This window comes from Chiroxiphia lanceolata, chromosome Z (genome assembly GCF_009829145.1).
Source record: "Chiroxiphia lanceolata isolate bChiLan1 chromosome Z, bChiLan1.pri, whole genome shotgun sequence".
Classification (NCBI taxonomy): Eukaryota; Metazoa; Chordata; class Aves; order Passeriformes; family Pipridae; genus Chiroxiphia; species Chiroxiphia lanceolata.
The window spans coordinates 74,847,035-74,874,354 of NC_045671.1; the positions used below are offsets into that span (position 1 = coordinate 74,847,035).

The window sequence follows — 27,320 nt, forward strand, 5'->3', positions numbered from 1 at the left end:
GCGACGCGAGCAGCCCGGCGACGGCCGGAGGGGAAGGACCGCGCGGGGCCAAGGGGTGACGGCACCGGCACCAGGGGGACGGGACGGACACACCGGAGAACACCGAGAGACCTCCCGAGGCACCGAGAAACCCCCTCGGGACACCGAGAAACCACCCGGGGCACCGAGAGATCCCCAGAGTCCGAGGGCACCGAGACCCCGCGAGTGCCGCCGCCCGGCAGGGGGAAGGGGCTCCCCCGGCGCCCCCCGGTGCCTCCCGGCCCAGGATGTCCGGCAGCGCCCCGGGAAGGCCGGCGGAGGTGGGTCCGAGTCGGGGCTCTCGCTCAGGCGGTTCCTGCCCGGGCTCGGTGTTGGCGGTTCTCCTTTGCCACGGGGTTATTTTGTGCCGAGAATAACGTTCGGTGTCTGTGTGTGTGGAAGGGACCCTCCCCTCGCACGGGGCGTCGCGGGTAAATATGCCAATTCCACTAAAAACGGCTTTTGTGCGAATAACGGCCTCTTGGAGCCCCAGCAGACGCTGTTTCCCAGGTTCTGAGGGTCACGGGCACGGCGGAAGCTTCAGACAGAGTTCACCAGAGAAGCTCCCGTGGAGTCGCGAGGTGCAGAAAGGACCCCCAACACCCCCAGGAGACCCCCCAAACCGCCCCAAGACCGGTTGGCTTCCCAAACCCCTTCTCCCAGAGCAGCTTGGGGGCGGCTGGATCCAGTCCCAGCCTCAGACCTGGTCAGTGGTTCAAGTTTAGTGTTGTACAAGTGTCACTGTACAGCTCTGTCCTGCGGGATTGAGGGCAGCAAACCATTATCAAATATATTTGTATAAGTGTGATTGGATAAAGAGATCTTGATCACAATTATTCACTACACAGTATAGGAGCTGTAACAACTGTGCACTTGGAAGCAGTAGTTGGAATATGAATGTTTAAAGAATTGAAATGTGAGCATGAAGCTAAGGGTGGACTCGATGATCTCAGAGCTCTTTTCCAACCTTAATGATTCTGTGATTCTGAATATTTAAGCAATTGTATTAATGCAAAACCAGTTATTAATTAGAGATGATGTCACTCACCCAGACCAACGACCAAATCTCTTTGGCTCAGCCTGGAGGAGTGACCTTGAAGTGTGTCCCCACTCTGGGGAGGAATCTACATACCCACAAGAAGGGATATGTCACAAGATCCCGCCCTTAAAATTTGGGCCTGGGCTTTTCTAGTATGCAGTGCTGGACTGTCAGTTAGGTGTGTCCAGGCTGTGCAGCTCAGCAGCTTTGGAGTTCTCAGTGGCGTCACTTGTTTGTTGCTTTCTCTGGGGATTTTCCCAGCTCTGCCACATCTTCCCCTCCCTCTCAGGATCTTTCCCTTTGGGATTGATGAGTCGGCTGGTTTCAGCTTTGTTCAACCCAAAAGCAGTGTGACCTCCCTTCTTCATTCCCCACTGGGGGCTTTGCAAACAGGGCCTTGTTGTAGTTGTTTTACCCCATTCCAGGCAGAGCATCCTGGCACCCCTGGCTCTCGGACACTCTGCTGTGTTGGTCGATGAGATGTGTAAACTGTGGTTTCCCGGCCCTTTTTGGGAAGGTTGTGTCTGTTCTGTCACATTTTCACTGGGGGCTCTGTTGCCATCCAACCTGTCTCAGCCCTGCACTGAGGGGCTGCCAGTGACCCCTGTGATGGTATTTGGGGCCTTTGAGAAGTGCTTTGGAGCGTAAGTTTGCACCCCTATTCCAGCTGGGTGCTCCTCAAACCCAAAATTCAGTGCTGAATGGTTCTGCGTTGCTGTCACAGGCTCTGGTACAGTCACAACTCAGCCCAAGCTGCCCCATGCAGCAAATAGGGAACAATCCCTGATTTTATTGTGCTGCCTCAATAGCTGTTCTCTGCCATCTGCTTCCAACTTTGAATCACAAATGCCTGCATTGTAAGTGTTAAAGAAGAGAGGAAAAAAGTGCCACATACTGAAAACTGCACAGAGACAATGTGAACATGACCTTAATGTAAACACAGTCTGAGTAAGCTGATGCTGCTTCTTCATTCTTATCTCTGATTTAATTTTACTTCTTTAGTTTGGATGTGTGTTTGTTGAGTTTTCTACTTGTTCTGACTTGACAATTTGCTGCAAAATACTCTTAGTATAACATGTGAGAGGAGGCTTTATTTTAATACTGAAGAATCTCAGAATCCCAGGTTGGTTTGGGTTTGAAGAGCCTTAAAGCCCATCCAGTCCCACCCCCTGCCACGGGTAGGGACACCTTCCACTGTCCCAGGTTGCTCCAAGCCCTGTCCAAGCTGGCCTTGGACACTTCTAGGGATGGACAAGTGTACAGTGGATAAAAAGCTGCCATTTTCTAGGGACAGCTGTGGCCAGATAAGGGGAGGAGGTGCTGCTTCAGTGGCACAGTGTTTGTGTTCTGCAGGTGGCAGACTGGCTGGGGCACCCCTTCGATGACTCCTTTGGAAGCACCAGTGTTGCTGTGAAGGCCCTGAGAGGCAGTTCTGGGAGAGGCCGGAGGCAGCAGCAGAAGGACCCAAGTTCTGTGCCAGAAAACAGCAAAGCCAGGGCTCCTTCCAGGAAAAGGGCAAAGCCCTCTGTGGTGGATCTGCCCTGTAGCAAGTCCAGGCAGAGCTGGAGCCCGTCCCAGGATGAGCTGCCGTGGGTGGAGAGGTACAAACCTGAGACTCAGGTGGGACTTACTCTGAGTTCTAATGTAGTAGTAACATTATAATAACATGCTGTGCTTCTGTCCATAATTTGTGTTGGTCAGGCTCCCAGAATATCCTATTTTGCTACAGCAAAAAGGTGCTGGTCTGGTTTGTTCACTGCCAGGAGCTCTTTATCTGCGGGAGACACATTTCCCTCAGGCCTCCTGAGGAGGCAAAGCTGCTGATGAGATGTTCTTTCCTGTCAGTCCACATCTAAACTTCTGAACCTGTTACTGAATTCCAGCCACATCCATCTGCTCCAAACACTGGGAAAACCCAGCTGTCTGGGATTTGCAAAGGTTACAAAAACCTGTGCAGTATTAGAGTAAAAGGAGCAAAAGGTACCGGCTCCAGCAGTAGCTATGAAGCATGATGACACCAATAGGCAAGATTGTAGTGTTGTTACTTTGGGAATGATTAACAGCTCTTTATTTCCCAACTGCAAACAATGGAAAACAGGTTGTTGGAGGAAACAGGTTGAGCTGATCATCCTTAACTGTAGCATTTGCCTCTGCAGAGCGTAAATGTAACTGGAACACACACCAGCATGTCTGTTAATATTTCAGTCAGCATATATTTTATCCTTGAATCTCATCTTTAGAAACGAAGAGGTGAATATATGAATTTCACATATTTTAACCTTGTTTCAGAATGACCTTGCTGTGCAAAAGAAGAAAATTGAAGAAGTTGAAGCCTGGTTAAAAATGCACATATTTCAGAGGCAACCAAAGCAGGTAAACATGCTAAAATGAACAGCCAGAGGTATCAAACCATACACATGAGCTGGATGCAATTCTAAGTTCAGAGAAAAACCTCAACTGAGAGGTAGTGATTGTGTATCATTGTAAGAAGTCTGTTAAGAACATAGGTTAGAGCTTATACTTTTGTTTGGGGCCTGTGCTGGTAAGAGGTGGATTCTGATTTTGGTCAGAAATATTATTTTCTGGCCTACAGTCATAAATCACAACTCTTCAGTGTGCTTGAAACCTCAGGTTAATTTTTAGGTCTCTTGGCAAATGTCCGGTTGCACAGGGTTGGTGTACCAGGACGTTTTTAGTTTGGGTGGATGGGAGCTGTTCTTGTACTCAGGCATAAATTGCAACAGCCCAACTAACCAGGGGCTTTGAGAACAGAACAGGACTCTCAGAGTCCTGGCCTGGCTCTCTCTGTCTGAACACTCAGCAGGTAAATCAACAACACAAAATATGTGACTTGGGTTTCATTGGGAAAGAGGATCATTGCCAGAGAAAATACAGGGGAAATTCAACCAATGTTCATCTCCAGCCAACTTTCATTATTTATCAGTCACATTTGGGATTATTTCTGTCCCTCTGTGTCAGAGTGGCTCTGTTTTGCTGCTGACTGGTCCCCCTGGCTGCGGAAAAACTGCAACTCTGCAAATTCTGGCCAAAGATCTTAGCCTTCAGGTGCAAGAATGGACCAATCCTGTATCTTTAGACTTTACAAAGGAAGAGTTAAGAAACATGTTTGACCATGGTAAGTATTTTGGGTTTTTTCTCTTATTTTTTCTGTTCCAGTTACTTTTGTGGTTTTCATATGCTGTGGTTTTGTTTCTTTTGTGTCTGTCACATATGAAATCAGATCCACATCTGTGTAAATCCATTCCCTAGTGTATAATAAAAATTTTTCTGTTGCTTTTATCTGGAAAGGGATTTAGGTTTTTTAGTGTTAACTCCAAAATAACTGACAATTCAGATCGGTACAGAGAGCTCTGTAATAGCATGGATATCACTTGAACCAACTAAATAAAACCAGGTAAATGTCTTTATTGGGGTCCTCACTTGAATTACACCTTTTAAAAATTCTCTTGTATTTGTTTACCAAAGGGCTTCTTCAGTGGTGCTGTCAGAAAACAGCGTGGGTGGGTATTAGTTCTTATGGGTATTTTATTCTACTTGGTATAATATAGAATACATATTTTTAATTAGTTTTCTCTTTCAGACTCCAATTTTCATATGTTTCCGAGCCAGGCCCAAGCAGCTCTCTTTCAAGATTTTCTATTAAGAGCAAATAAGTATAACAAACTTCAGATGCTTGGGGAGTCCTCAGAAAGTGATAAAAAGCTTATTCTTATTGAAGTAAGTGAAAACTTGTGAAATCTTGGGTTGAAAACAGTACCTGATGTTGTAATACTGACATGCTCATGAGCTTCAGCTGGTGGACTGGTGTTTCCCAAAGTTCATCAGCTTTACTGCAAATGAGGTCTTTATTGCTCTTTGAGCCTCTACAGCAGTTGAGAATCACGTTCTACTTGTAGATGAACCATATAACCAAAAGTCAGGAATTGGAGTCTGATTTGAGTACAGCAATAAGTAACAGAGTATCATAAAGGAGATCAACACAACATTGAAAGTCGTTTCCACATTTGATTATTTGTCCAGAAGTATCTGTGTGTGTAAAAAGCAAGAGTGGGAAAAAATCCCATTATTCCTGTCCCTTAAGGATGCAGGAGAGTGTAGAAGACAGATGAGGATGAACACAATGAGAAACATTTGCAATTTAGCACTTGGTCCTTGATCTTCACGCGGTGTTATTTAGATCAGAGGTGTGGACTAAGGGGTTTTGGGCAGGTGCAAGACTTTATTTGTACTTGCTCAGGAATGTGTTTCAATAACAATTTCTTTCTGACCCTTTCTTCCTTTTCTGGAAGGAATTTTAGAAATTGATAGTCAAGTAAACTTCCAAGAGAAAAACGGCAAAAATTCTAGTTGGGTACTGTAGATTTTAGGAGTTTTGTGTGACTTGTCTTCATAATGTCACCTTCTTGTGTAGGTCCTGTCACACCTCACAGGCTGTATTGTGCCCTCTTCCCCAGCAGAGCTGCCTGGAGTGTTTATCCTCTGGGTAAATCTCTGTCTGGCAGGCAACGTGATCACCCAGGGCTGTTTCTTAGGAAGCAGAGACAGAAAGAAAGCATTTATTTTTAGATAATTGTTTTCTGTAATGAAAGACATACTGTGCTTTGGGTTTGGGTTCTTTCCTCTCTCTTTGGCTCTTTTCTGCGTTGGCTGCATTCAAATTTGGTTGCAAGGAAGCTAGCCAGGAATCACAAATGTGCAGCAATGTGATGTGCCATGACAATCTTGATGTCTGTGGGAGGGAATATTCACATCTGAATGTAGTGTCAGCAGCTCTTTCTTTTGGGCAGGACATTCCCAACCTGTTCTACCAGGACCCCAGCAGTCTGCATGGCATTCTCAGGTTGGCACAAAATAAGTTTTTAATTATTATCTTTGGCCACTCGCAGCAAACTGGGGTTTGGTCCTCACAACACTTGCTTGTTTTTCACTTCAGGAGATTTGTTCATACAAGTAGGTGCCCCCTGATATTTATAATCTCTGACAACTTCAGTGGAGACAACAACCAGAGGTTACTGTTCCCAACAGAAATTCTAGAGGAGCTTTGTATATCCACTATTAGGTAAGATCTTTTCTCTCATTAAAGCATGGTTAAAATAAGGGAGAAGTCAGAAACTAATTGATTTTTTTTTTTAATGACATTCAACAGTTTCAAGCCTGTTGCACCAACAAATATGATGAAAGTTCTCAATCGAATATCTGCAGCAGAAGCTGGGATGGTAAGTTGTCAGAGCTGCTGGATTCTGTGTGGTGTTAGGACCAAAAGATTTCACACTTTTATATCTGAAATATGTTATTTTTGTTACTGTATTTGTTTGATCTTTTACAGAGCCCCACACTCCCAAAAAACCCCTCACCATTCGCCCCAACAGAAAACAAGGAACAAGCTTGTTTTTCAGATTAGTTTCACTTGATCCTTGGTCTGAGTCTACAAAGTTACTTCTGAAAATTTATAACAGTACATATATATATGAAACAAATAACAGGAATAGAATTCGTTCCATTGGTTTGTTGTATCCAGCAAGGCTAGAAGAGGTCTTGAACTTAAACCCTGTATTATTCCTGAACTGTTTTGATTACAATTAAGTACCTTATTGAATGATGCCTTGCAAAGAGTTCTGTGCCTTTTTCTCTCTAACATGGCTGTGTAACAATGGATTAAATGTTTTAAAGTGAGCAGCGTTCCATGGTTTGAGCACACGGTGGATGCTCCTGTGTCTGTGGTGTCCATCTGCAGCCATATTCAAATACGCCTTTTCCCACCTTTTTTATTGTTTTTAATGTTGCTTTTCCTTGTAGAACAGAGAGAAAAATCATGCCCTTGATAGAGCTTCTCTGGAGTTGCTTTGCAGAGGTTGTTCAGGTGACATAAGAAGTGCAATAAACAGCCTTCAGTTTTCCTCAAGGAAAGGTAAAAGAGTTTGGTTTTGTTAAATTAACGATGTTTTGGCCATTTTTGCTGAGAATGTGTTCTGCTTGATGTTGCAGCATGGCTGGATGAGCTGTGCACAGCATTTCTGACACACTTTTCTGAAGCAGGAATAGACCCAGAGTGTGTGAGGGAGCGAGTGAGTGAGTGGGGCTCAGTGGCTGGTTGGGGCTAAACCGTGGCAGCAATGCATGTGCTGACCTAATTTAGTGAAAGACCCTATTTTTTTCTTGGTATCTTTGCTATTTGTGCTTGCTGTCATAAAAACTCAACCTTAATTTGAGAGCAATATTTTCATTGACTCCTTACATTTCTTATCCTGCTTATTTTGTAAGCATTTTATGAGTCAATAGTTGTTAAGAAATTGATGTATGTGTAAAAAGGATCCATGGTAATTGTGGGAGAAAAGAAAAACAAATACTTAAAAGATAATTTCTCTCAGCTCACTAAGCTAGCATTCACTAGCCACTAAATCAAATCGTGGGTGAAAATTTCCAAGTTTATTAAATTACAGTAGAATAAGGGATTTATTTCTAGAGGCTGAAAACGTTGTGTAGGTTGTAAAACATTAGTAGGCTGTTGGAAGAATCACCTAAATGAAAGGTTTTCTTTGCCACCTTGTATTTCAGTGAGGATGTTGTACAGACAATGCAAACATAAGACAATAAGTGAAGAGGATGTAACTGAAACATAATTTACATATATTTGTGCTTATGCTTTGTAAAGGTGAAATTCTAAACAAAGGCAAGTGGGGGACATCAGAACTAGACAGAATAAACCTGAATGCTTTTTTTAAAGACAGTTGTTTGTTATTCAGAAGTAGTTGGTACCTCAGCTGTGGCTTAAGGGACAGAAGTGGAATGAAGCCAGTGAATGATGCTAATTTAGGTGACTGGATTATCTTCCTAATAAAGGAGTTTTCCCTTATGCCTGTATTAATGTAACCTTTTCTGTTCTTTTTATTACTATTATTGGTTTATATAAAGCATTAGCAGTACCAGTGTAATAGAAAACTTCTGTGGATTCATGTACTTTCTCTTGATTTTATTTTTGCTTTAATTGATAGACTGCTCTTTGGAGAAGGAGTTTTGGTCGAGGAAGAAAAGGAGTTCCACAATAAAATGTGAGAAAGCTGCAGTATCGAAAGAAAGAAAGAAAAGTAAATGTGATACCACAGAAGACCAGGAGATACAAGCCATTGGTGGCAAAGATGCATCCATCTTTCTTTTCCATGCTCTGGGGAAAATAATTTATTGCAAAAGTATGAAAACTTTGACTTATTCTCCCTTTGGTTGGGTAAAGCGTGTCAGCTGCTGATAGCTTGATTTGCTAAAGTAAGGCTTAGGGTGGCCTCTGATGGGGAGTCAATAACAACGGTACGAAATCAGCTAAATAGGGGATCCCTAATTGCTAATTCCTAATTCACAATATTAGCTCCAAAATCAACTGAAGAGAAGTAGTGGGGTGAGGGAAAACTAATACGTGGAGCTTAATGTAACCAACTGTGTGTTGATGACTCTAACATTGACTGTATAGTTAAGGATCTGTGCCTGTTTCAGGATCTTTTGGGAGCTGGAAATGTTGTAATTTAGGTGCTGTAGAGCTGACAGTTGCTAACAATGTTTCTCATGCTAAAAGACTAAAGACTATGAAATCCTTTGTAGGAGGACCAGTGTCAGAGGCAGAATTCCCTCAGCTTCCTGCCCACCTGTCAGAATTCCATCGGGACACATTGCTCATTCAGCCTGAGGTACTCCTGCAGTTACTCCATGAGTTCAGATGGGTTGGAAACACACCAAAGCAAATTCTCAATCACGTGGTTTAATCAAAATGTTTGTCTGTTCAGTCTAAATTACACAATAATTGATCTGGAAGGGAGCACTGTCCCCCTTCCCTGGGGCAAACCAGCTCCCTTTGTGTCCGAACACCACTGCTGAGACCTTGTGTTCCAGCTCCGTGAACATCTACATGTATCATACCTTTAACTAGGGTGCTTTTCCTTACCTGCCTCTAAAACTTGAACTTTTCTTCTTTCTAATAGGATATTGTGGAAAAATCACATATGTCAGGAGCCATGTTTAATTTATACCTCCACCAGAACTATGTGGACTTTTTTTCTGATATAGACGATGTGGTGAGAGCCAGTGAATATCTGAGTGCTGCTGATGTCCTTTGCAGTAACTGGAGTGTAAGTGTCATCTTTCTATAGGCACACACTTGTTTTTAAACAGTTGGACATTGAGCTTTGTGACATCTCACTGCATTTACGAATGTTTGCTGCAGGCTTAGTGTGGGTGACAGTGAGTTGTTAATGAATGCTGAAATACATCAGCTGCAGAAGAGATGCAACACATTTTTTGTCCAGCTTCTGTCAGCATTTTATTATTATAGTGGGTTGTAGTGTTTGTAGAATGTTCTACAAAGTATTTTTAAGTAGAACATAATCATGCTAAAAATGTGTGGGCATCGATAAGCCTTTCCCCTGAAGGAATTGAACCAGCTCTTTTGTTCAGCTGCTTTGAATAAAGGTTCCACAGTAATCTAAGCTTTAAAATTCTGGGCAGGTTGTGTCACTGCAGTTCCTGAGGGTGTTTCAGTTCAAATGAGGCACCTCGAGGTCACACAGTGCCCAATTTCTCTCTTAGACACGTCTTGTGATGGAAAACTACAGTGCCTCTGTGGCTACCCGAGGGGTGATCCATTCCAACACATCCAGGGCCTTTGCCCACCAGCAGGGAGGGATGGGATTCCGACCCTTGCATAAACCCCAGTGGTTTTTAATCAATAAAAAGGTAAATGCTTGATTTTTATTATTTCTTTTTGTTTTACCTAAGGTATGACTATTGAGTAGTATGGTATAGATGAGATTTGCTCACAGTGCTAAACTTGTCAAATATCCTATTTTGATATCATTGGCTTCTAAAAAGCACTTGCTTGAAGAGCAATTTGTATCAGTCCTTTAATGTAAAAATAAATTGGAGGCCTCTGACAAAGCCTGATTGCTGTGTCCAAGTTGACATGCTGCTGGGAGAGTCTCAGTCCTACATTAGTGGAGACACAATCAGCATTCAAATACTAAAAAGTATTCCTAGGACTGAGTGTGAGCTTTTTGCACATTGAACTGTTATGTAGGTTTCACAATTTACAGTTTATGTGTTTATCAGAAGTAGCTTGTTCAGGATATACCGAAGGTCTGGGCAATTTTTTACATTTGAACTCATGCTTCTCTTGCTTTATGTGTCAAAAAGTATTGGCCTGGATGGGCAGGGAATTCTGTAATCAAAGGATAGCTATTTTCTGGAAGTGTTAATACTCAGCAAAAGGCAAAACCAAAGGATTTTACCATTTTTATGATTGGTCTATGGTAACTCTAACTGCTTATCTTTTCTTCTAGTCTCATTTCTCAGTAGCTTGTGTGTAGTCATCTAGCAGGCAGGAGGAAAGTCTATGTATTTTGGTACAGAATATCTACAGTAATCATGTTCCACCAGGTGGTTTTACTTGTGTTTCTTCTCTCCCCTCCCCAACTTTTACAGTATCAGGAAAATTGCCTTGCTGCCAAATCTCTGTTCTCAAGCTTCTGTTTACCACCCGAGTGCCTTCAGACAGAGCTGCTGCCTTATCTTGCTATGTTAGCAAATCCAATGAGAAACCAAGGTAAGATGGGTGTAACTTGATCTTAGACTCTTTTTTGGCAGTTGAAACATACTGAAAAATTTTGTAAGCCAAAATGTCAATACTGTCTATGCTTTTGCCTCAGAAAAAAAATTTTTTTATGGTAAATGTATAGAGGTGATACCCAAAGGTGCTTCTAATAACAGCCAAAATTAAAGCTGTTCTGGTAGGATTATCAAACCTTACTAATTAAGTTGCTCTCTAGATTTAGGGCTTATTTTAAATCTACTGGAGGAATTGAGAAGAAGATGACTTTTGGAAATCAGTGTGCAAAATTAACTGGATTTTCGTTGCTTACTGATATCTTTCCAGTAACATCAACAGACTTAAAAGGCTTTAAAAAGCCTTTCCCAGATAAACAAAATTCAAGTTTATTGTGCATAAAAAAATGTAAAATCCGAGGTAATCCAATAGCAGACCGTTCATGCAGAAAAATTTTAAATAATTCACATAATTCAAAAATTACTGTTTAGTCAGCTAGGTCACTTGTGCTGTGTTAATTGTTTCTAAAAAAAAGCTTCATGTCTTAACTAAGGCCTCGCCATCAGGATGAGTTAATTTTGTAGGCTGTGGAATAATAACTCTACGTCATAAATAGAAATGGATGAATGTCAGGGGGTTTTTAGGGTCTTGTGTGTAGGCAGTGTCAGTATGGTGGTAAACTGTAGCAGTTTGGGAAAAAAGTTACATATATGCATGTGCAGTGTTTTGGTATCTAAAATGTTTCAAATGTATGCAGGAATACTTGACTAACACATGAATTGTTTATTTTCCAGTATGTTTAATTGTATGTTAATTATGATCTGCTCACTATGACACTGGTGGTTCTTTGTTCTTAGCTCAGATCGCTTTTATCCAAGACGTGGGGAGGCTGCCACTGAAAAGGCGTTTTGGGAGGTAAGGTTAAATCCTGTCTATACTTGAAGTGAGACTTCGTTACTTTACTATATTAAGGGGAAGAACCCTTTCGTAGAGAACCTTTCCACAGTAAATCATCTGTGATTTACTGAAGTCCTGCTTTTAATCCTTGTTTAATTTTCTTTTCTGTTGGACTAAGTATTAGACCTGTCCTAGACACTGTTTCTCCAGTGCATGATCTGAACAAAATACTTCCTTTACTATCAAAAACATTTATGTGAGAATAAAAGTGAATTGATGCAAAGAGTTCAGTGCATCTTGCCTGTTGTTTGTCATGACACAGAACAATAATCTGGAAGTTTGGTAGAACATTCTGTGTTCACCTTTGTGTTGGAGGTGCAAGAAAGAAGGAACAACAGGGAATTGTTCCAACTTCCTTTGAAGCAGTTGTATCCCTGTAGAAATACAAAATATTTTAATGAGTTTATTTATTTAATGTGCCCTCCTTACAGCTTGTGTAGGGCTCATGAGGCGATGTGGCACAAGATGTTGTGTTGAGACTCTCGTGAGCCCTCTGAATCATAGACATCATTTACTGTGGTAGAGCCTCAGTTAGGTTTGTGTGGCTTTGACATCTCTGAAATTTAAGAGTTTTAATTGGTCTGTTTCTGGTAAAGAATCCAGATCACAGCTGGAGTGAGACAAACTCTGTCATCTCCTACCAGGACAGAGTTTGTTCAGGCACCTGACAAAGCATCTCCTGCTTGTCACTGGTGCTGCTGCTGAGTTTAACAATGAGTTTCCAAGCTGTATTTCCAGGAACCACCCTCTTTCCTGACAATTGTATTAAAATTAAGGAAGGAGACTGTCCCTAAGCAATGTATTTCTTTGTAATCCCCCTCATCTGAGTGACAATGTAACTTCTCAAATTAATTGTAACTTCCTTATGCCATTAAGTGTCATTGCACGTACCTTTGGATACTGATGACTGTTTGTGTCTGCATTAATAAGTTGGGGGTGTGTCACTGAAAGTCTGATCTGAGGGATAACTTCACTTGTCATCCTTTCCCATTTGCTCAGTCTGCTGGAAAAGGAGTATGGAGAAATACAGGTGTTTGCTTCCTTCATTAATCCTAATTGAACATAATTTAAATTGTGTTACTAACCAGCCCTTAAAATAAGTCAGTGCAGCAGTTTCAGTGGGAGTAAGGTTGTATCTGAGGACAGACAGTATTTCCTATGTGAGCTCCCATGAGACAGCAGCTGTCTGTGTGTGGTCATGCAGTGGTGCACTGATGATTTCACAGGTTAAAGCTGGAAGCTCTCAGTGACAAGGACCCCGGGACTCCGGAGCTGTTCCATAGAGAGGGTGATGGTGCCGATGTGGAGCCGGGGAACAGCGGGACGGGAGAGAGTGATCCCAGTGATCCCGAGGGACTCCTGCTGCCCTCCAGCCAGTGCAGTGGCAGTGACCTGCCTGGCAGCCAGCCCCAACCCGTGGCAGCCCAGGCCATCATGGAGGAGGAGGAGCTGACAATAGAGGAATTTGACAGTGACTGAGCTCCAGACCCCACCCACTGCCTTGCCTGGCCAAGGTGCTGCAAAGGCCTCGGCTGAAGAGAGCGTGGTCTGCCCCGAAGTGCTGCCTAAGCCACAGAGTGGGGCTGGGAGCCAGGTCTGAACTGTCTCAGCATCACAACAGCTCTCTTCAGCTTCCTCCTCACTGTGCAGGATCAGCCCTGAGCTGAACACTGAATCACACACAATTTCCTGCCTCTCCTGAGCCACAAAATCATCTATAAAAAGAGAGTAATAAATGACTGAAATCAATCTGAGACTGTAGATCAGCAGTGTCAGTCTTAAGTTATTTTTAGTTTTCGCACATTTTAATTTACCTTGCAATTGTACACTGTGTTTCCTGAGTACATGTGCCATAAGTTGTCAGCATTTGAAGGTTTTGTTCAAATTCTTGCCTTCAAATGAACCTGCTGTTTGGAAGTTTGTACCTTCATGAAATAAGAGGCTGAAATGTACACAGAAAAAGTTTGATGTCCCATACGGATAATGTAAAGAAAAATCCTACTGTATTAATACTGTTTAGTACTCTGACTCAGATTTTTATGTCTTTATAAGTAAGTTTATATGTTGTACCATAGCTTATTTTGGATTCCTTGTTGAAAGATATTTTCATAACTTATGGAGGGGAAAATGCAACAATCGAGCTGAAGTTGTTCTCTATAGGAAGTTTAAAGTGTGTAAAGTGCAGTTTTTCTCCTTAGGTTGCACTTGATTTTGTGTTTGGCAAGTGACACATGGTACAGTGCTGGGGATAGTGATACCACAGGAGTGAGGAAAAAAGTGTAACCAAATTCCTTTGTGTGGTGCACGTTTGCATTTCTGTATAGCTCACAGCCAGAGTTTAGTAAGACAAGACACGTGTTTATCCACCCAGACCTTGGGTCAGTGCTATTAAAGACTCTGGGTTTGTCATCTCCTAGGGGACAGGTGTAGTCTTTCCATCTACAGCTGTTGTTTAATTTCGAAGAGAGAAATTTCCCTCCTAGTTCTAAAATTCTGTTGCAGCTCACTGCTGCAAAGTCAAAATGTCTTTGGTTGTTGATGCCCATCAGCACTTTTCTTCTTCTCCAGGGTGCTTTGGATGGGCTGTTTCTGGGGTGCCTCCAGTGCAAATGACAATAAGGCAGGAAATACAGACTTTTGTTTTGCAGGCACAGCCCCAAGCTCCTTTGTTGTGTCTTTTCAATTTTCCTTACTGTAGTGCCAGGTATTAACAGTTACTTTCACATCAGCTGTTTCCCACTGGCCTTGCCCTTGGTAGGGCCAAGTTCAGTCCTCACCTGGCAAATTACACCCTGTAATGGCAGAGACTGGGCTGTCTGACTACGCAGTAACTACATAAAACCTGTTTCACATGAAAACACCACGCACACAAAGAGAGCATTATTCTCTTTGAAGCCCCAATTTCTTGCTGTGCTGGTGAGTGCCCCGTCAAAGCAGTGCCCAGTTACCATCCCCTCAGCTCCAGGTGAGGCAGAGGGCAGTGCTGGGAACATGTCAGTGCTGCAGCCCACCCTCTTACCTCTCTCCAGGGTCCATTTCGGCTCCTCAGCAGTGTCTCAATTACGTGGTAGGGAAAGGTCTGTCCTTTGGATAGGGGTGATTTAGGAGCATCCCACAAAGGGCAGATACATGGGCCCTTTTGGTGTGGTCAGAGCATTTGAACAGCCATGGCAGCCTTTGGGGAGACCCCGCGGCTCGCACTGGAGCCCACCCCGCACTCAGTGTCCGGGTGCGGCTGGGGGGGTTTGGTGCAGAGGATGTGCTGCCCTCGGTGCTGGCGCTCCCACCGAGCTCTGCCTCCCAGGAGAGCGGGGACAGGAACACGGACATGGATGTGGGTGATGGAGAGCAGCATGGAAATGTAGAAGGTGAACACAAGAAACAGTATTTCCTTTTTCTTCTCCCGATTCCACGTGCCTGGGGTGGGAGGGGGATGCCGCGTTGTGACATCACCTGCTGGCAGAAGGTGACATCCCAAGCGGCCCGTTGTGACCCCACGGGGGGGGTGTTGTGATGTCACCCCCCTCCCCGACTGTGTTTGGGCCCCGCAGAGCCCGGGACGCTGTGGCTTGAGCCTGGACTCCTGAGTGAAACTGCGAAGTCTGGAGGGTCGAGCGAGGCTTCTCCCGGGGCTGGTGGTGCCTCGGGGGCTCCCCTGGCAGCTCGGTGACCCCTCCGGGGCCATTCCCTGTGTTTGCTCAACCCTGCCTGGTTTGGGCAGCCGGGCACTGCGGCTGTTTGCAGCAGGGAGGGTGAGGCTGTGGGGAAACTCCTCGCGGGTGTCTGTGCATGGAGTGGGCGCTGGGCTCGGGGAGTGGGGAGGGTGTCTTGGAGGGGCCTGGACATTGCGTCCTACCCGCCACGGGACAGCCTCTGACCATGGTCCCGTTCCACCGTGCAGTGCCCGACACCCTTGGGAAGCGCCACAGAATCGCCAGGGTCGGAAGAGCCCTTCAGGACTGTCAAGTGCAGCCACCCGGCCCGGCCCGGCCCGGCCCCGGTGCCCGCGATGGGCCCCGCCCCGTCCCGGGCGCTGCCCGACCCGCCGCGGCGGGCGAGCCAGGCCACGCAGACCGAGTGGGACTGCCCGGTGTGTCACCGCGTGAGCTGCGACAGCCTGGCCGTGCCCTGCGGACACGCGTTCTGCCTGGGCTGCCTCCTGCGGGGCACGGCCGCGGACCCCGCCTGCCCCCGCTGCCGCAGCCCCGTCATCGCCGCCCGCTTCTCCGTGCTCGGCGACGCCGATTTCCTGCAGTGCATCCTCAGCCCGCCGGGGCGCTCGCCGGGGGCGCGGAGGGCTCAGTTCCGCCTGGTCGAGACCTGCCCCCGGCCCCGCTGCCCCCGGAGCCCCCCGGCCCCGGCCGGGCCCCCGCGGGCGCTCCCGGCGGAGCTCTGGGCGGAGCTGCTGCACGGGCAGGAGCATCTGCTGGACCCGGTGCGGCCGTGGCTGCGGCACAGCCTGGAGGCGATCCACGGCCCGCGCTGGTGGGAGGCCCGCGAGGTGGAGAGCATTGCCCTCTCTGCCCTCTGCATCTACGGCCCCGACAGGGACGCGCTGGCCCAGATGCTGCAGAACTACCTGGGGGAATACACAGCCCCGCTGGTGCACGGGCTGGTCCATGTCACCCTGAGCCAATGTGGCGAGGCCTGGCAGCTGTACCGCTCCCAACCTGCCAGGGACCAGGGCGGGAGCTCCGTGTCCAGCTCCAGCCACTCCTCCTCGCCAGGGGGGACCCCCACTGCCAGCCCGGGGGGCACCCCCACCCACAGCCCAGGGGGTACCCCCAGGCCCAGCCAGGCCGACACTTGTGACCCCGTGGGGTCGGGCCCAGAGGATCAGCTCAGCACATCAGAGGCCCCCCCTGGGAGTCTCAGCCACCCCCCATGTGTGCCCGTCCCTGCTGAGCAGGAGCTGCCCCAGGACATGGCCCGGGAGCCCACAGAGGCTCCAGGTCCCTCCACTCCCGACCAGGACAGGGGCCATGAGCGCCGGCAGCACCGGCACCCCCGAAAGAGGAGGGCCCGTGACCGCCACGGTTCCTTGCGGCCCAGGAGGAGGAAAAAGAGAAGGAAATAAATTTCCTTGACACAGTCTCTGAGTGCTGCTTCCTCCCCCTTCTCCTGAGGCCCTTTTCCCATTTTTGAGGCTCCCACACCTCCAGTGCCCTGACACCATCTCCCAGGGAAATCCTGAGTGGAGTCATGGTGATGCCAAAGCTCTCGTGGGCAGAAAGATTCTTGTGTCTCATTTTGCCAGCTGAGCTTCCCATCCCCTTTCAGATCCCTTCAGTCAATCCATTGCTGACATATCTTCATTTCCATTATGGGAAGTCATCGGTTCTTTTCAAGCAGAGACCTGGGAATGGTGCAGGACCCCCAGGAGGGCAGAGAAACCCAAAGGCCCAAGGCTGATGTCCTCAGCTCCCCCTCAGGATGAAGCGGCCTCTGCCTGGGTGTGGAGTTTAAGAATGGCCTGGGCAGCTGCCCACATGTGGGATGTGGATTGGGACAGGGGAAAAGGCAGGCACAGGCTGACAGTGGGAGAAAGTTTGGGTTGGGAAGGGCTTGGGGGCTGGATCCCCAGATGGATAATGGGGTTGAAGAGGAGCAGCTGCAGGAGGGAGAGGGAGGTTTGGCACTGTCCTTCAGCCCATCCAGGCCACCGGGGATTGGGGGGGTAGATCCTGCTGCTGCCAGTGGGCTCCATATCCCCAGGAATCACCTTGTTATTGCCCGGGGGGTGCCACATGTTCACATAAAAGCGGAGGGTAACAGGTGATGCCACTGGCAGATTCCTGCGTTCTGTGGGCTCAGCGATGTCCCCGTGTCCAGCCCCTTCCTGCCCCGCAGCCCTCGGGGGATCTCCCCAGTCCCCCTCCCCCTGCCCAGTGTCCCTGCCCAGCCCCCAACCTAGGGTCCCAGCGCGGCCGGGACAGCCGGCAGGACCCTCGGCTTGTCTGTGGGACCACGGCCGAGGCTCCCAGGAGGATTTTCGGCAGATGACGGAGAGCAGCAGAGCAGCACCCGCCGCCGCCGTGGTTTGCCCCGCCAGGGCGCGCTTCGGGTGCTGCTCGCGGCTCTCTCTGGCCAGGCTGGGTGTTCCTCCCCCCGAGTCCCGCGGGTCCGGGCTGGCTCCGGTATGAGGGGGACGGGAGTTCGGTCCCGCCCTTCCCGCCCGGCTCCAGGCGCGACCCGAACGCCATCGCGATGCCTCGCGATGCCGCGGGGGCGGGGCCCAGTCGCGACAGCAGGCGCTGATTGGCTGCTGGCCCGCGGCCCGGAAGCGGAAGTGGCGGAGGAAGAGGAGGAGGAAGAGGAGATGATGAAGACGGTGGTGGAGCCGGGCGGGCAGTGCCGTCTGCGGCCCTTCTCCTGCGAGCAGGGGCTGCTCTCGCGGCCCGACGGCTCGGCCGCCTTCCTGCAGGGTCTGTGGGGCCGAACCCCCGGGGCTGCCCCTCCCGGGGCTCTCCTTCATGGGTGGTCTGTGGGGCCACATTCCCGGGGTCCCCTTTTCCCCTTCCCAGCTCTTCCCGCAGGGTCTTCCCCCCTTTCCCGGGGCTGCCCGTCCTGCAGGCTCTGGAGACTCCGCTCCCCAGGGCTCCCCTTCCTGGATTTCCCCACGTGCCCTTCCTAGCCCTCCGCGGCTCTCCTTGGGGGCTCCCCTCCCCATCCCATCTCTCCCCATCCCTTCCCTTCCATCCCACCCTCCCTGTCCGCAGGTGACACCTCAGTCCTGGCCGGGCTCTACGGTCCCGCTGAGGCGAAGCTCAGCAAGGAGCTGCCGGACCGGGCGGCGCTGGAGGTGCTGCTGCGCCCCAAGGTGGGGCTGCCAGGTGGGACCCCCGGCCCTCCAAAACAGGGAGCCGAGGTGTTGGAGTTATTTACAGCTCTTTATTTACAGTTTACTGGGCAGCTTATCCGCAAATATAGCACTACGAACTCTGGAACTTGTTACTGTTTATACAGTTATACATTTTAGCAAACAAAGGCATTAATGTTCATCGGCTATAGGTTACACAGTTCTCCTGTTAATTACTATTCTGTTGGTTAATGACTCTCTTGCTTCTCGTGTTAGTTGGTCCCATGCTCAGTGTTTCTCTTCCTTTGGGTCGGGGTGTTTCTTGGGTTGGTGGTCACAGCCTGCCCCTACTGGAATCACCCTGAATCCAGTAGGAGCTGCTTCAGCCCAGGTGCTGAATTGACTTTATTAGTTCCTTTCTTATCTTGGGGGTTCTGCCAGATGCCAGGCCATAAATTCTGCGTTCCCTGTGCTCACTGCCAGTGGAAATCCTTCCTCCCAAGCTGTGATACCCTCCCCCAGGGCTGAGATCACTGAGACGTGTCCAGCTCTAAACCTTAACAAGGCAATTCCACCAACCAGGAATTTGTGTTTCCATCACCTCGACATCACTCAGAGCTCGTTGGCTGCTCTCTGATCCGTGGGTTTAATCTCTGTTCTGGAGGCTAGAAAGCACAGACTGATCATCAGACAGCAGCCTTTCTCAGGGGCACGTGCATGCTGTGGTTTGCAGGGGTGCTGGAGCGGAGCCGGGAGCAGCAGCTGCGCCAGACGTGCGAGGCCGTGGTGCTGGGGGTGCTGCACCCACGCACGGCCATCACCCTGGTGCTGCAGGTGCTCAGCGACGCTGGATCGGTATCCTTCGGCGGGGAGGGTTTGGGGGAACAGCTCAGAGCGGTGGGTTTGGGGTCGGGGGCTGGAGCTGCGCTGTGTCCCTTGACTGTGACCCCCAGCTGCTGTCGTGCTGCCTGAACGCCGCCTGCATGGGGCTGCTGGACGCAGGGCTGCCCCTCTCGTCCCTCTTCTGCGGCATCACCTGCGCCCTTGGCCCTGACGGCACCATCGCCCTCGACCCCACGGCGCGGCAGGAGCAGGTGAGCCCCGGGAGGGGGGTGCCCGGCCCTGCGTGTGCCCCCCGAGCTCCCCTGACCCCCTTGTCCCACAGGAGGCCCGTGCTGTGCTCACTTTCGCCATTGACAGCAGGGAGAGGAAGGTGCTGATGGCCACCACCAAGGGCAGCTGCTCCATGGAGGAGGTGAGGGACCTCGGGGGTTTGGGGGTGTGGGAGCCCCTCAGGGGGAGCCTGGCCCCCATCCCACCCCTCTTCCCCCTCAGATGCAGCAGTGCCTGGTCACGGCCCAGCGCGCCGCAGACACCATCTTCCAGTTCTACCGCGACTCCCTGCGCCGCAGGTACTCCAAGTCCTGACTGGGACCCTGTGGGTGGCCGGGCCGACCCGGACCCCACGCTCAGTAAAGGACCTTTCTGTATCTGCTGTGCCTCTCGACTCCATCCCGTGCCACAGAGGCCCCCCAGAGTGGGGGGCACACAGGGACGTGCCCAGGACACGTGTCCTGAGCCCCCGAGAGTGGGGGACATGCCTGGGAACACCTGTCCTGACGTAGCCCCCAAAGCGGGGCCCACACGGGGACATGGCTGGGACACGTGTTGTGCTGGGACAGGAACAGGCGGCGCCGGTACCGCTCAGAGCCGGGACACCCAACATAGGGGCGCCGCTGCGTGCGTTGTGCCCGTTGCCAGGCCGTGACCTTCTCATAATGGCGGCGCCGCGGAGGGCCGGGTCGATCCTTCCTGGGCGGGGCTTGTGCAGCCTCGGCCAATAGAGCGGTCGGGAGGAATCACGTGCTTGGGAAACACCGCGGGGCGGGGGGGCTGGAGCGTCTCACTGCGCGGGGGGTGGGGGCGAAATGTGGAATTTTGGGGTGAAGAAGATAACGGGGTGGAGTAGGGGGATTGGGGGTGCAATAACGGGGAGTTTTGGGCCTAATAAGCATGACGGTGGAGGATCAGTGGGGGGATATGGCGGTAGTAAGAAGAGACAGTGAGGGATGTGGGATGCAATAAGTGTTACCGATGGGGCCCATAATGGGGTGTAACGCGGGGTGGGAAATGATGTCAAATGGCGTTGCAATGAGGGCGTGCCAACGCTCCGCTTAGAAAAAAAATAATAAAAAATAAACCCATGAGAAAAGCCCACTAAAAAAAAAAAAAAAAAAAACAAAGAAACCAAAATCAAAACCCAGCAGATCCAAAGAAGCTGCGGTGGAACTTTGGGATGAAAAACACGAAAGAGGGGTGAACCCCTGGGGGTGCCCCAGGTGGCCGCACACGTGATGCCGCACGTGGACGCACACGTGACTGCGGCCATGGCGGCGGCGGCGGTGCGGGGGCGCCGCTTCAAGTGGTCGCTGGACCTGGGGGCGGCCCCGGGGGGCCGGTGAGGGACGAGGGGACGCGGGGGGGACGCGGGGGGGTCTGGGTGCTGGCACCCCCACTCAGCCCCGCCTTCTGCCCGCAGGCCCCGCGGCGCCGCCGAGGGCCGCGGCCCGCTCGGGTTCGCCGACCGGCAGCTGGGGGAGGGCGGCGTCCACGAGAGCGACAAGATCCTCATGGAGAAGGTGGGACGGGGGGAGCCCTTGGGACCTCCTGCGGGGCGTCCCGGCTCCGGGGCCCCCCCCCCCCCAATCCCGCCCTTCCCGGGGAGTGGCCCCTCTGTGTCCCCACTCCCCGGGGCCCTCACGGGGGGTACTCCCTGTCCCATGGGAGTGGGCTCTGCCCGGGTCCCCTCCAGATTTCCCAGCTCCCCCAATATTCCGGCTCCCCCGTGGGAGGGGGTGTCTCTGTGTCCCTCCACACTCCGGCCCTCCATGGGCTTGGTTCCCTCGGTGCCCCAGATCCCTCGTCCCCGTGGGGGATGGTCCCTGCCCTGGGTCTCCCCACACCCAAGGGGGTTGGTCCCTGGTGTCCCCCCGCTCCCCGAGGTAGTGTCACCGTGGGTGCCCCAGCTCCCCCTCCCCCCTGTTGTTGCAGCGCTGCTGGGATGTGGCGCTGGCACCGCTGAAGCAGATCCCCATGAACCTGTTCATCATGTACATGGCTGGGAACACCATCTCCATCTTCCCGGCCATGATGGTCTGCATGATGGGCTGGCGCCCGCTCCAGGCCCTCATGTCCCTGTCTGCCAGTGAGTACAGCCCCCATGGTGGGGGTGACGGGCCCTGGGAGGACACACGGACATCCACAGACACACAGATGGCCACACAGACACCCACGGACACCATGGGGCCATTGGGGGCACACAGACACCCCTGGCCCCTGGGAGTCTCCAAAGCCACCACACAGACATCCCTGGGGATCCACACAGACACCATGGATCCCTGGGGCTTCACACTGACACCTACAGGTGTCCCCAGAGCCCTCCAGGTGTCCCCCATAGGTCTGTGTGCCCCTGGGTGTCCACACAGACACTCACAGTCTCTTGGATGTCCTCCCCAGCCCCCCAGGTGTCTCCCACAGCCCCCCTGACCCCTGGGTGTCCCCATGGTCCCCTGAGTGTCCTCCACAGCCCCCTCACAGTCACCCCCATATCAGTCCCACCCACCCCCCCAGCACTCCCCCAGCAGCTGCCCACCCCTCATAGCCCCCAGTAACCCCCCATGCCAGTTCAGCAGCCTGGGGGTCCCTTACAAACCCCCCCGACCCCCTCTGTTCCCCCAGCCCTGAAGGCCCTGGAGAGCTCAAGCCGGCGGGCACTGCAGGGGCTTGTGTTCCTGGTGGGCAACGGGCTGGGGCTGGCACTGGCCCTCTACAAGTGCCAGGCCATGGGGCTGCTGCCTACCCGCCCCTCTGACTGGCTGGCCTTCGTCACCCCCCCGCAGGTGAGCACGGCGTCCTCCGGGGGTGGGGTGCCTGGGGGTCCCCATGGGAGAGCAGGGGTCCTGGGGATCCCCCAGGGAAAGGGGTCCTAGGCCCCCCAGGGATTCTGGGGTCCCCCCACTCACCTCCTTCCTCTCTCCCTTCTCTCGGCAGCGAATGGAGTTCACTGGTGGGGGCCTGATCCTGTGACCCCCCCCACGCCCACTCACCAATAAAGGCGATGGCAGGATGTGACGTTGTTTTTGGGGGGAATTCAGAGGGTTTGAGGTGCCCAAGGAGGCGCTGGGATGGGGCAAAGCAAAAAGTGTTTGTGGGGCTGTACTGGCAGTGCTGGGGACCACACTGGGAGCACCATGAGTGCATTGGGGGAGCTCTGGAGTCTGTGCTGGGAGTGCCCTGGGAACCTTGGGACTGTACTGGGAGTGCACTGGAACTGTACTTTGAGCCCCATGTCCCCATGTCTGGGGACATACTGGGAACCTTGGAAGTGTACTTGAGGCCTTGTAGCCCATACTGGGATTATACTGGGAGAACGGCAGTCCAAGGGTGGCTCTGTACTGGGAACACTGGGGATCATATCAGGATCTTGGTTTAAGTGTAGGTTGTGCTGGTGTTGTACTGGGAGTGCTGGGTCCACACTGGGAGTGTAGAGGCCATGCTGGGATCCTACCGGAAAAGCTGTGGCTCAGACTGGCATTTTACTGGCAGCTCTGGTGCTATACTGGAAGCACTGGACCCATACAGCAATGGTGGTGGGTGAGCCAGGGCAGCACTCTGCTGCTTTCTACCCCATTTCACCACATTACTCTGCCATTTCCCCAATTTCCCTGGTTTTCTTCCAGCTTTTCTTCTTACCCCTTTGTGCCCCATTTTCCCCCCCTTCCCTTGTTTATTCATGCATTTTTCCCCATTTTTGCAATAATTTCTTCCACTATTGCTCCCAGTAGAGCCCAGACCTTCCATTATGGCCCAGTGCCCTCTCCTGGGCTGCAACTACGATCCAGGACTCCATGGTAATTCTATAGGGCCCAGAGTCCAATCCTAGTAAATCCCAGTCTCCCCAGTGACACCACAGCCGTGCTGGTGGGCCTGAGGTGGGGTGGGGGATCCTTCCCCTATGGCCTCACCTCCCCACAGAGTCATTTGGGTTGGAAAAGACCCTCAAGACTGAGTCCCCCCTGTGCCCGATGCCCACCTTGTCCCCCAGCCCAGAGCACTGAGTGCCATGGCCAGGCCTTCCTGGGACACCTCCAGGGCTGGGCACTCCAAACCTCCCTGGGCAGCCCCTGCCGAGGCCTGACCACCCTTTCCAGTGAGAAATTCCTCCTGATTGTCCAACCTGAGCCTCCCTTGGCACAGCTGGAGGCCGTTCTCTCTCCTCCTGTCCCTTGTTCCCTGGGAGCAGAGCCCGACACCCCCCCCCCCTCGGCTCCCCCCTCCTGTCAGGGGGTTGCAGAGAGTGAGAAGGTCCCCCCTGAGCCTCCTTTTCTCCAGGCTGAGCCCCCCCAGCTCCCTCAGCTGCTCCTGCTGCTCCAGCCCCTTCCCCAGCTCCGTTCCCTTCCCTGGACACGCTCCAGCCCCTCAATGTCCTTCCTGTCTGAGGAGTCCAGACCTGGCCACAGGACACGAGGGGCCTCAGCAGTGCCAGCACAGGGACGGGCACTATCCTGGGGCTGTGATACCCCATGGCTGGGACAGTCCAGGTGCCACTGGCCTCTTGCACACCTGGACTCATGTCCAGCCAGTGCTCCGGTCTCTCTTGGAGCTTTCTGTGTCTTCCCAGGTGCAGAAGCTGCCCAGCCCAGCCACATCTCACTCAGGACACCACACAGTAATGGCAGGACAAGGGGCTTCTTCCCCCTGTACATTCCCTGTTCCCTAAAGTTTTGGGAAGGTCCACACCCCTCCCCTTGGAGCTCCATGTGTTGAGCACAGGAGTGGAGGAATCACAGAGCTGCTGGGGGGGACAGTGTGACAGCCCCTGGGAATGACAGAGCCCACCATGGAAAGAGCCCCCCATGAGCAAACCCAATGCCCTGTAAGAGCAGGACACCCAAACTTGAGGTGAAAGTGGGAAGAATTAGTGAAGAGAAGCCTGGCTAGTGCTGGGAGCACAGGAATTGTGATGGCAACATAATTTCAGAAAATGCCAAGGCACAGCAGCAGCTGCTCTGAGAGTGCCTGGAGATCCCATGTGGACAGGGTCACATGCTGGATGTGGGAACACCTTTGTTTTCCATCTTCTCCCTGGAGCCAGCCTGGAATAGGCTCACACCAAGTCCAGCAGAGTCTGATAGAGTCAGGACTGTCCCCAGCACCAGGACCTGGACCATGGGATAGAGGTCCCTGGGCCAGAGCAGACAGAAAATTCCACTACTAAGAGCCAAGAGAGGGAAAAGCCTCTTCCTCCTGGGTTCAGCAGCCATCAGGTCACGCCAGAATAGGCACCTACAGCAGAACCTGAGCTCAAGAACACCCCTGATTTCATTCCCACTGGAATCCAGAGCCACTCACAGGTGGCTACTCCCCTGGGTGCAGTGGGCACTCAAGGCTCCAGGTAGGAAGTGACCAAGTGACTTAGTTACACTCCCAAATGGACACCCTGTTTCCAAGCCTGAACTGCCCTTCCAACACCCACTGGGGACAGGCACTCAGGACTGTGACCCGAGGGACAGACCCCCAAGGTTCTGGTGCCAGGGGGAGCTGTCACAGGCCAGGCTGCCCTTCCCCCTTGGATTGCTCTGCCCCACCTAGACCCACCTGGACACCCTTGCTCCTCCTCTGCCGTCCCTCCGCACAGAGTGGATCAAAGGAGGAGTGGGTGAACTCCAGGCACAGCCAGGGATATAACCCCACACCCAGCATGACCAGGGCCCGTGACACAACTGCTCTCCCGTTTATTTGAAACAAAGTGCTCTGGGCTGGACTCGGCGGGGACTGGGTGTGATACAGGACGGGGTGCGGGGGGCAGGCACAGCACAGCCGGTCCCGGAGCTGTGTCCCTGCCAGCACGGGACACGTCCCGCGGGATAGGGACGGGCTTTGCTCGCACTGCACGAGGAACATTCGGCACGAAGCGCTGCTGGATCACAGCAGGGCCCCCTCTGCGCCCAGGATTCACCCGCAGGGACAACAGGCACCTTCCCCTCCTCGGACTGCGCGGCCACGCGTGCTGGACGGGACATCCTGGGAATTCCGGGCTGTCCGTGTCCCTCCGGCACCGCCTCTGGCCCGGGGGGAGCACCTGCGGGGCTGGGTCCGCGGGATCAGATACTGTCCAGCTTCTTCAGGATGAACGGCGCTGGGGAGGGAAACAGACGGAACACAGCCCGGATCAGGAGGGGGCGCGCGGACATCCCGGAGCCGGGACACCCCGGGGGCGCGGGGACATCCCGGTCCCATCCCGGTCACTCACTGATCCGCAGCAGCGCGACGTAGATGAGAAAGTTGCGGACGGAGGAGAGCACGTCCCGGCGCATCTTCCGGCGCAGCTCCTCCGGGTCCATCTTGGGCCCGAGCCCCTCGATGCGGAACATCCCAACCCCGATCCCAAATCTCAAATCCCAAACCCCAATGCCGGCACGGCCACGCGCCGCGGCAACACGTGACCGGGGCAGCCGCGCGTGCGCACGGAGAGCGGTGACGCCGCTTCCGCCCGGCCCGCACCACATGAAGCCGGGCACGGGGGGATCCCGATCCCGGGGTTCCCGGAGCGCCCGGGGCTGGGAAACCTGGACTACAGAAACGTCTCCTTAGGAAAGGAGCTGCTTCGATGGTTGATCTTTGTAACCTTCGAGCCTGGGGAAAGGCTGGAGCAGGTGACATAGGAACGTGTCCAGGTGGGTCTGGAGTGTCTCCAAACAGGGAGACTCCACACCCTCCCTGAGCAGCTGTTCCGGGCTCTGCCACCTCCATGGAAAGAAGTCCTGCCTCGTGGTGAGGGGACTTGTTGTGTTTGAGTTTATGGCCACCTTCTCATCCTGTCAGTGGGCACCACCAAAAAGAGTGTGGGACCATCCTCTGACAGCCCCTGGAGGTATTGGTGTGGACTGGGGGGATCCCCTCTCAGCCTTCTCCTCTCCAGACTAACCAGGCCCAGCTCCCACCGTCTGTGCTCACCGGGGAGATGCTCCAGACCCCTCATCATCAGATGGGCAAATGCTGACGTTAATTGTGCCCTTTTTTGGGAGTTGGAGCTGGTCCAGGCCAGCAGCTCCCCAGGGAACTGCACATACCAGCCCCCCGCTGTCCACAAAAATGGGATTCATAACCTGCTGTGCAACAAGCCAACAATTACACATTTGAGAGACACTGGGTGTTTATTTCAGCACTGAGCAAGCCCTGGGTACTCGATGTGTTCTGTGCTCAGTCCTTCTCTTTTTGGGTCGGGGGAGGGTGTTTGATGTTGTGGGTCACGATCTGCCCCTGCTGGAGTCACCTTGTACCCAGTGGGAGCTGATTCAGCCCAGGTGCTGAGTTGTCATTATTAGTTTCCTCCTCATCTTTGGGGTTCTGCCAGATGTCCGTGTGACCCATAAACTCTGTGTTCCCTGTGCCCACTGCCAGTGGAAATCCTTCCTCCCAGGCTGTGATACCCTCCCCCAGGGCTGAGATCATTGAGATGTGTCCAGCCCTGAACCCTTAACAAGGCAATTCCACCGACCAGGAATCTGTGTTTCCTAGACCTGGACATCACTCAGAGCTCATGGGCTGCTCTCTGATCCATAGATTAAATGTCCTTTCTGGAGGCATGAAATTTACAAAGATCAAACGTTAAAACCCATCCTTTCTTAAGCGAATTTTTACACACTCCACATCTTGCAGAGCTCAGAGCACCAGGAATGCTGCCCGAGGTGCCTGGAGAGGGGCAGGGGAGCAGGCAGAGCCTTGTAACTCCCACCACCACCCCACAACATGCCTGAGCTTCAGAGCCCTCCCAGATAATAAAAAAAAAGGAATTTCTCCCAGCTAAGCTGCCCATGGCCTGAGGCAGAGGCAATTACAGA

At 51.9% G+C, this 27,320-nt stretch overlaps 4 protein-coding genes across 4 annotated transcripts; 3 read left to right on the plus strand and 1 right to left on the minus strand.

Moving 5' to 3' along the window:
* Position 1: 1 nt before the first annotated feature.
* Positions 2–14,034, plus strand: RAD17 (RAD17 checkpoint clamp loader component). The gene is made up of 16 exons (XM_032675431.1): positions 2–299; positions 2,411–2,677; positions 3,347–3,430; positions 4,037–4,193; positions 4,659–4,795; positions 5,866–5,918; positions 6,012–6,137; positions 6,225–6,294; positions 6,875–6,986; positions 8,071–8,265; positions 8,669–8,754; positions 9,046–9,192; positions 9,650–9,796; positions 10,541–10,661; positions 11,519–11,576; positions 12,845–14,034. The coding sequence occupies exons 1-16, from the start codon at positions 267–269 to the stop codon at positions 13,095–13,097; spliced, it is 2,046 nt and encodes a 681-aa protein (XP_032531322.1). The 5' UTR covers positions 2–266; the 3' UTR covers positions 13,098–14,034.
* Positions 14,035–17,916: 3,882 nt separating this feature from the next.
* Positions 17,917–19,910, plus strand: EXOSC5 (exosome component 5). The gene is made up of 6 exons (XM_032676475.1): positions 17,917–18,043; positions 18,338–18,451; positions 19,151–19,272; positions 19,371–19,511; positions 19,583–19,672; positions 19,753–19,910. The coding sequence occupies exons 1-6, from the start codon at positions 17,938–17,940 to the stop codon at positions 19,843–19,845; spliced, it is 666 nt and encodes a 221-aa protein (XP_032532366.1). The 5' UTR covers positions 17,917–17,937; the 3' UTR covers positions 19,846–19,910.
* An 846-nt stretch (positions 19,911–20,756) lies between these two features.
* Positions 20,757–22,543, plus strand: EMC4 (ER membrane protein complex subunit 4). Its single transcript, XM_032676477.1, has 5 exons — positions 20,757–20,875; positions 20,957–21,056; positions 21,469–21,622; positions 22,156–22,316; positions 22,468–22,543. The coding sequence occupies exons 1-5, from the start codon at positions 20,772–20,774 to the stop codon at positions 22,501–22,503; spliced, it is 555 nt and encodes a 184-aa protein (XP_032532368.1). The 5' UTR covers positions 20,757–20,771; the 3' UTR covers positions 22,504–22,543.
* A 2,648-nt stretch (positions 22,544–25,191) lies between these two features.
* Positions 25,192–25,934, minus strand: TOMM5 (translocase of outer mitochondrial membrane 5). The gene is made up of 2 exons (XM_032676478.1): positions 25,730–25,934; positions 25,192–25,615 (listed from the first exon to the last, which is right to left on the minus strand). The coding sequence occupies exons 1-2, from the start codon at positions 25,848–25,850 to the stop codon at positions 25,581–25,583; spliced, it is 156 nt and encodes a 51-aa protein (XP_032532369.1). The 5' UTR covers positions 25,851–25,934; the 3' UTR covers positions 25,192–25,580.
* Positions 25,935–27,320: the final 1,386 nt, after the last annotated feature.

Coding starts and splice junctions, on each gene's coding strand:
- RAD17 (XM_032675431.1), top strand. CDS start 267: ATGTCCGGCAGCGCCCCGGGAAGGCCGGCGGAG. Junction 2,678..3,346: donor GGTACAAACCTGAGACTCAG/GTGGGACTTACT, acceptor ACCTTGTTTCAG/AATGACCTTGCTGTGCAAAA. Junction 10,662..11,518: donor AAATCCAATGAGAAACCAAG/GTAAGATGGGTG, acceptor CTTTGTTCTTAG/CTCAGATCGCTTTTATCCAA.
- EXOSC5 (XM_032676475.1), top strand. CDS start 17,938: ATGATGAAGACGGTGGTGGAGCCGGGCGGGCAGTGCCGTCTGCGGCCC. Junction 19,273..19,370: donor TGCTCAGCGACGCTGGATCG/GTATCCTTCGGC, acceptor TGTGACCCCCAG/CTGCTGTCGTGCTGCCTGAA. Junction 19,673..19,752: donor GCAGCTGCTCCATGGAGGAG/GTGAGGGACCTC, acceptor CTTCCCCCTCAG/ATGCAGCAGTGCCTGGTCAC.
- EMC4 (XM_032676477.1), top strand. CDS start 20,772: ATGCCGCACGTGGACGCACACGTGACTGCGGCCATGGCGGCGGCGGCG. Junction 21,057..21,468: donor ACAAGATCCTCATGGAGAAG/GTGGGACGGGGG, acceptor CTGTTGTTGCAG/CGCTGCTGGGATGTGGCGCT. Junction 21,623..22,155: donor CCTCATGTCCCTGTCTGCCA/GTGAGTACAGCC, acceptor CTGTTCCCCCAG/CCCTGAAGGCCCTGGAGAGC.
- TOMM5 (XM_032676478.1), bottom strand. CDS start 25,850: ATGTTCCGCATCGAGGGGCTCGGGCCCAAGATGGACCCGGAGGAGCTG. Junction 25,616..25,729: donor CGTCGCGCTGCTGCGGATCA/GTGAGTGACCGG, acceptor TTCCCTCCCCAG/CGCCGTTCATCCTGAAGAAG.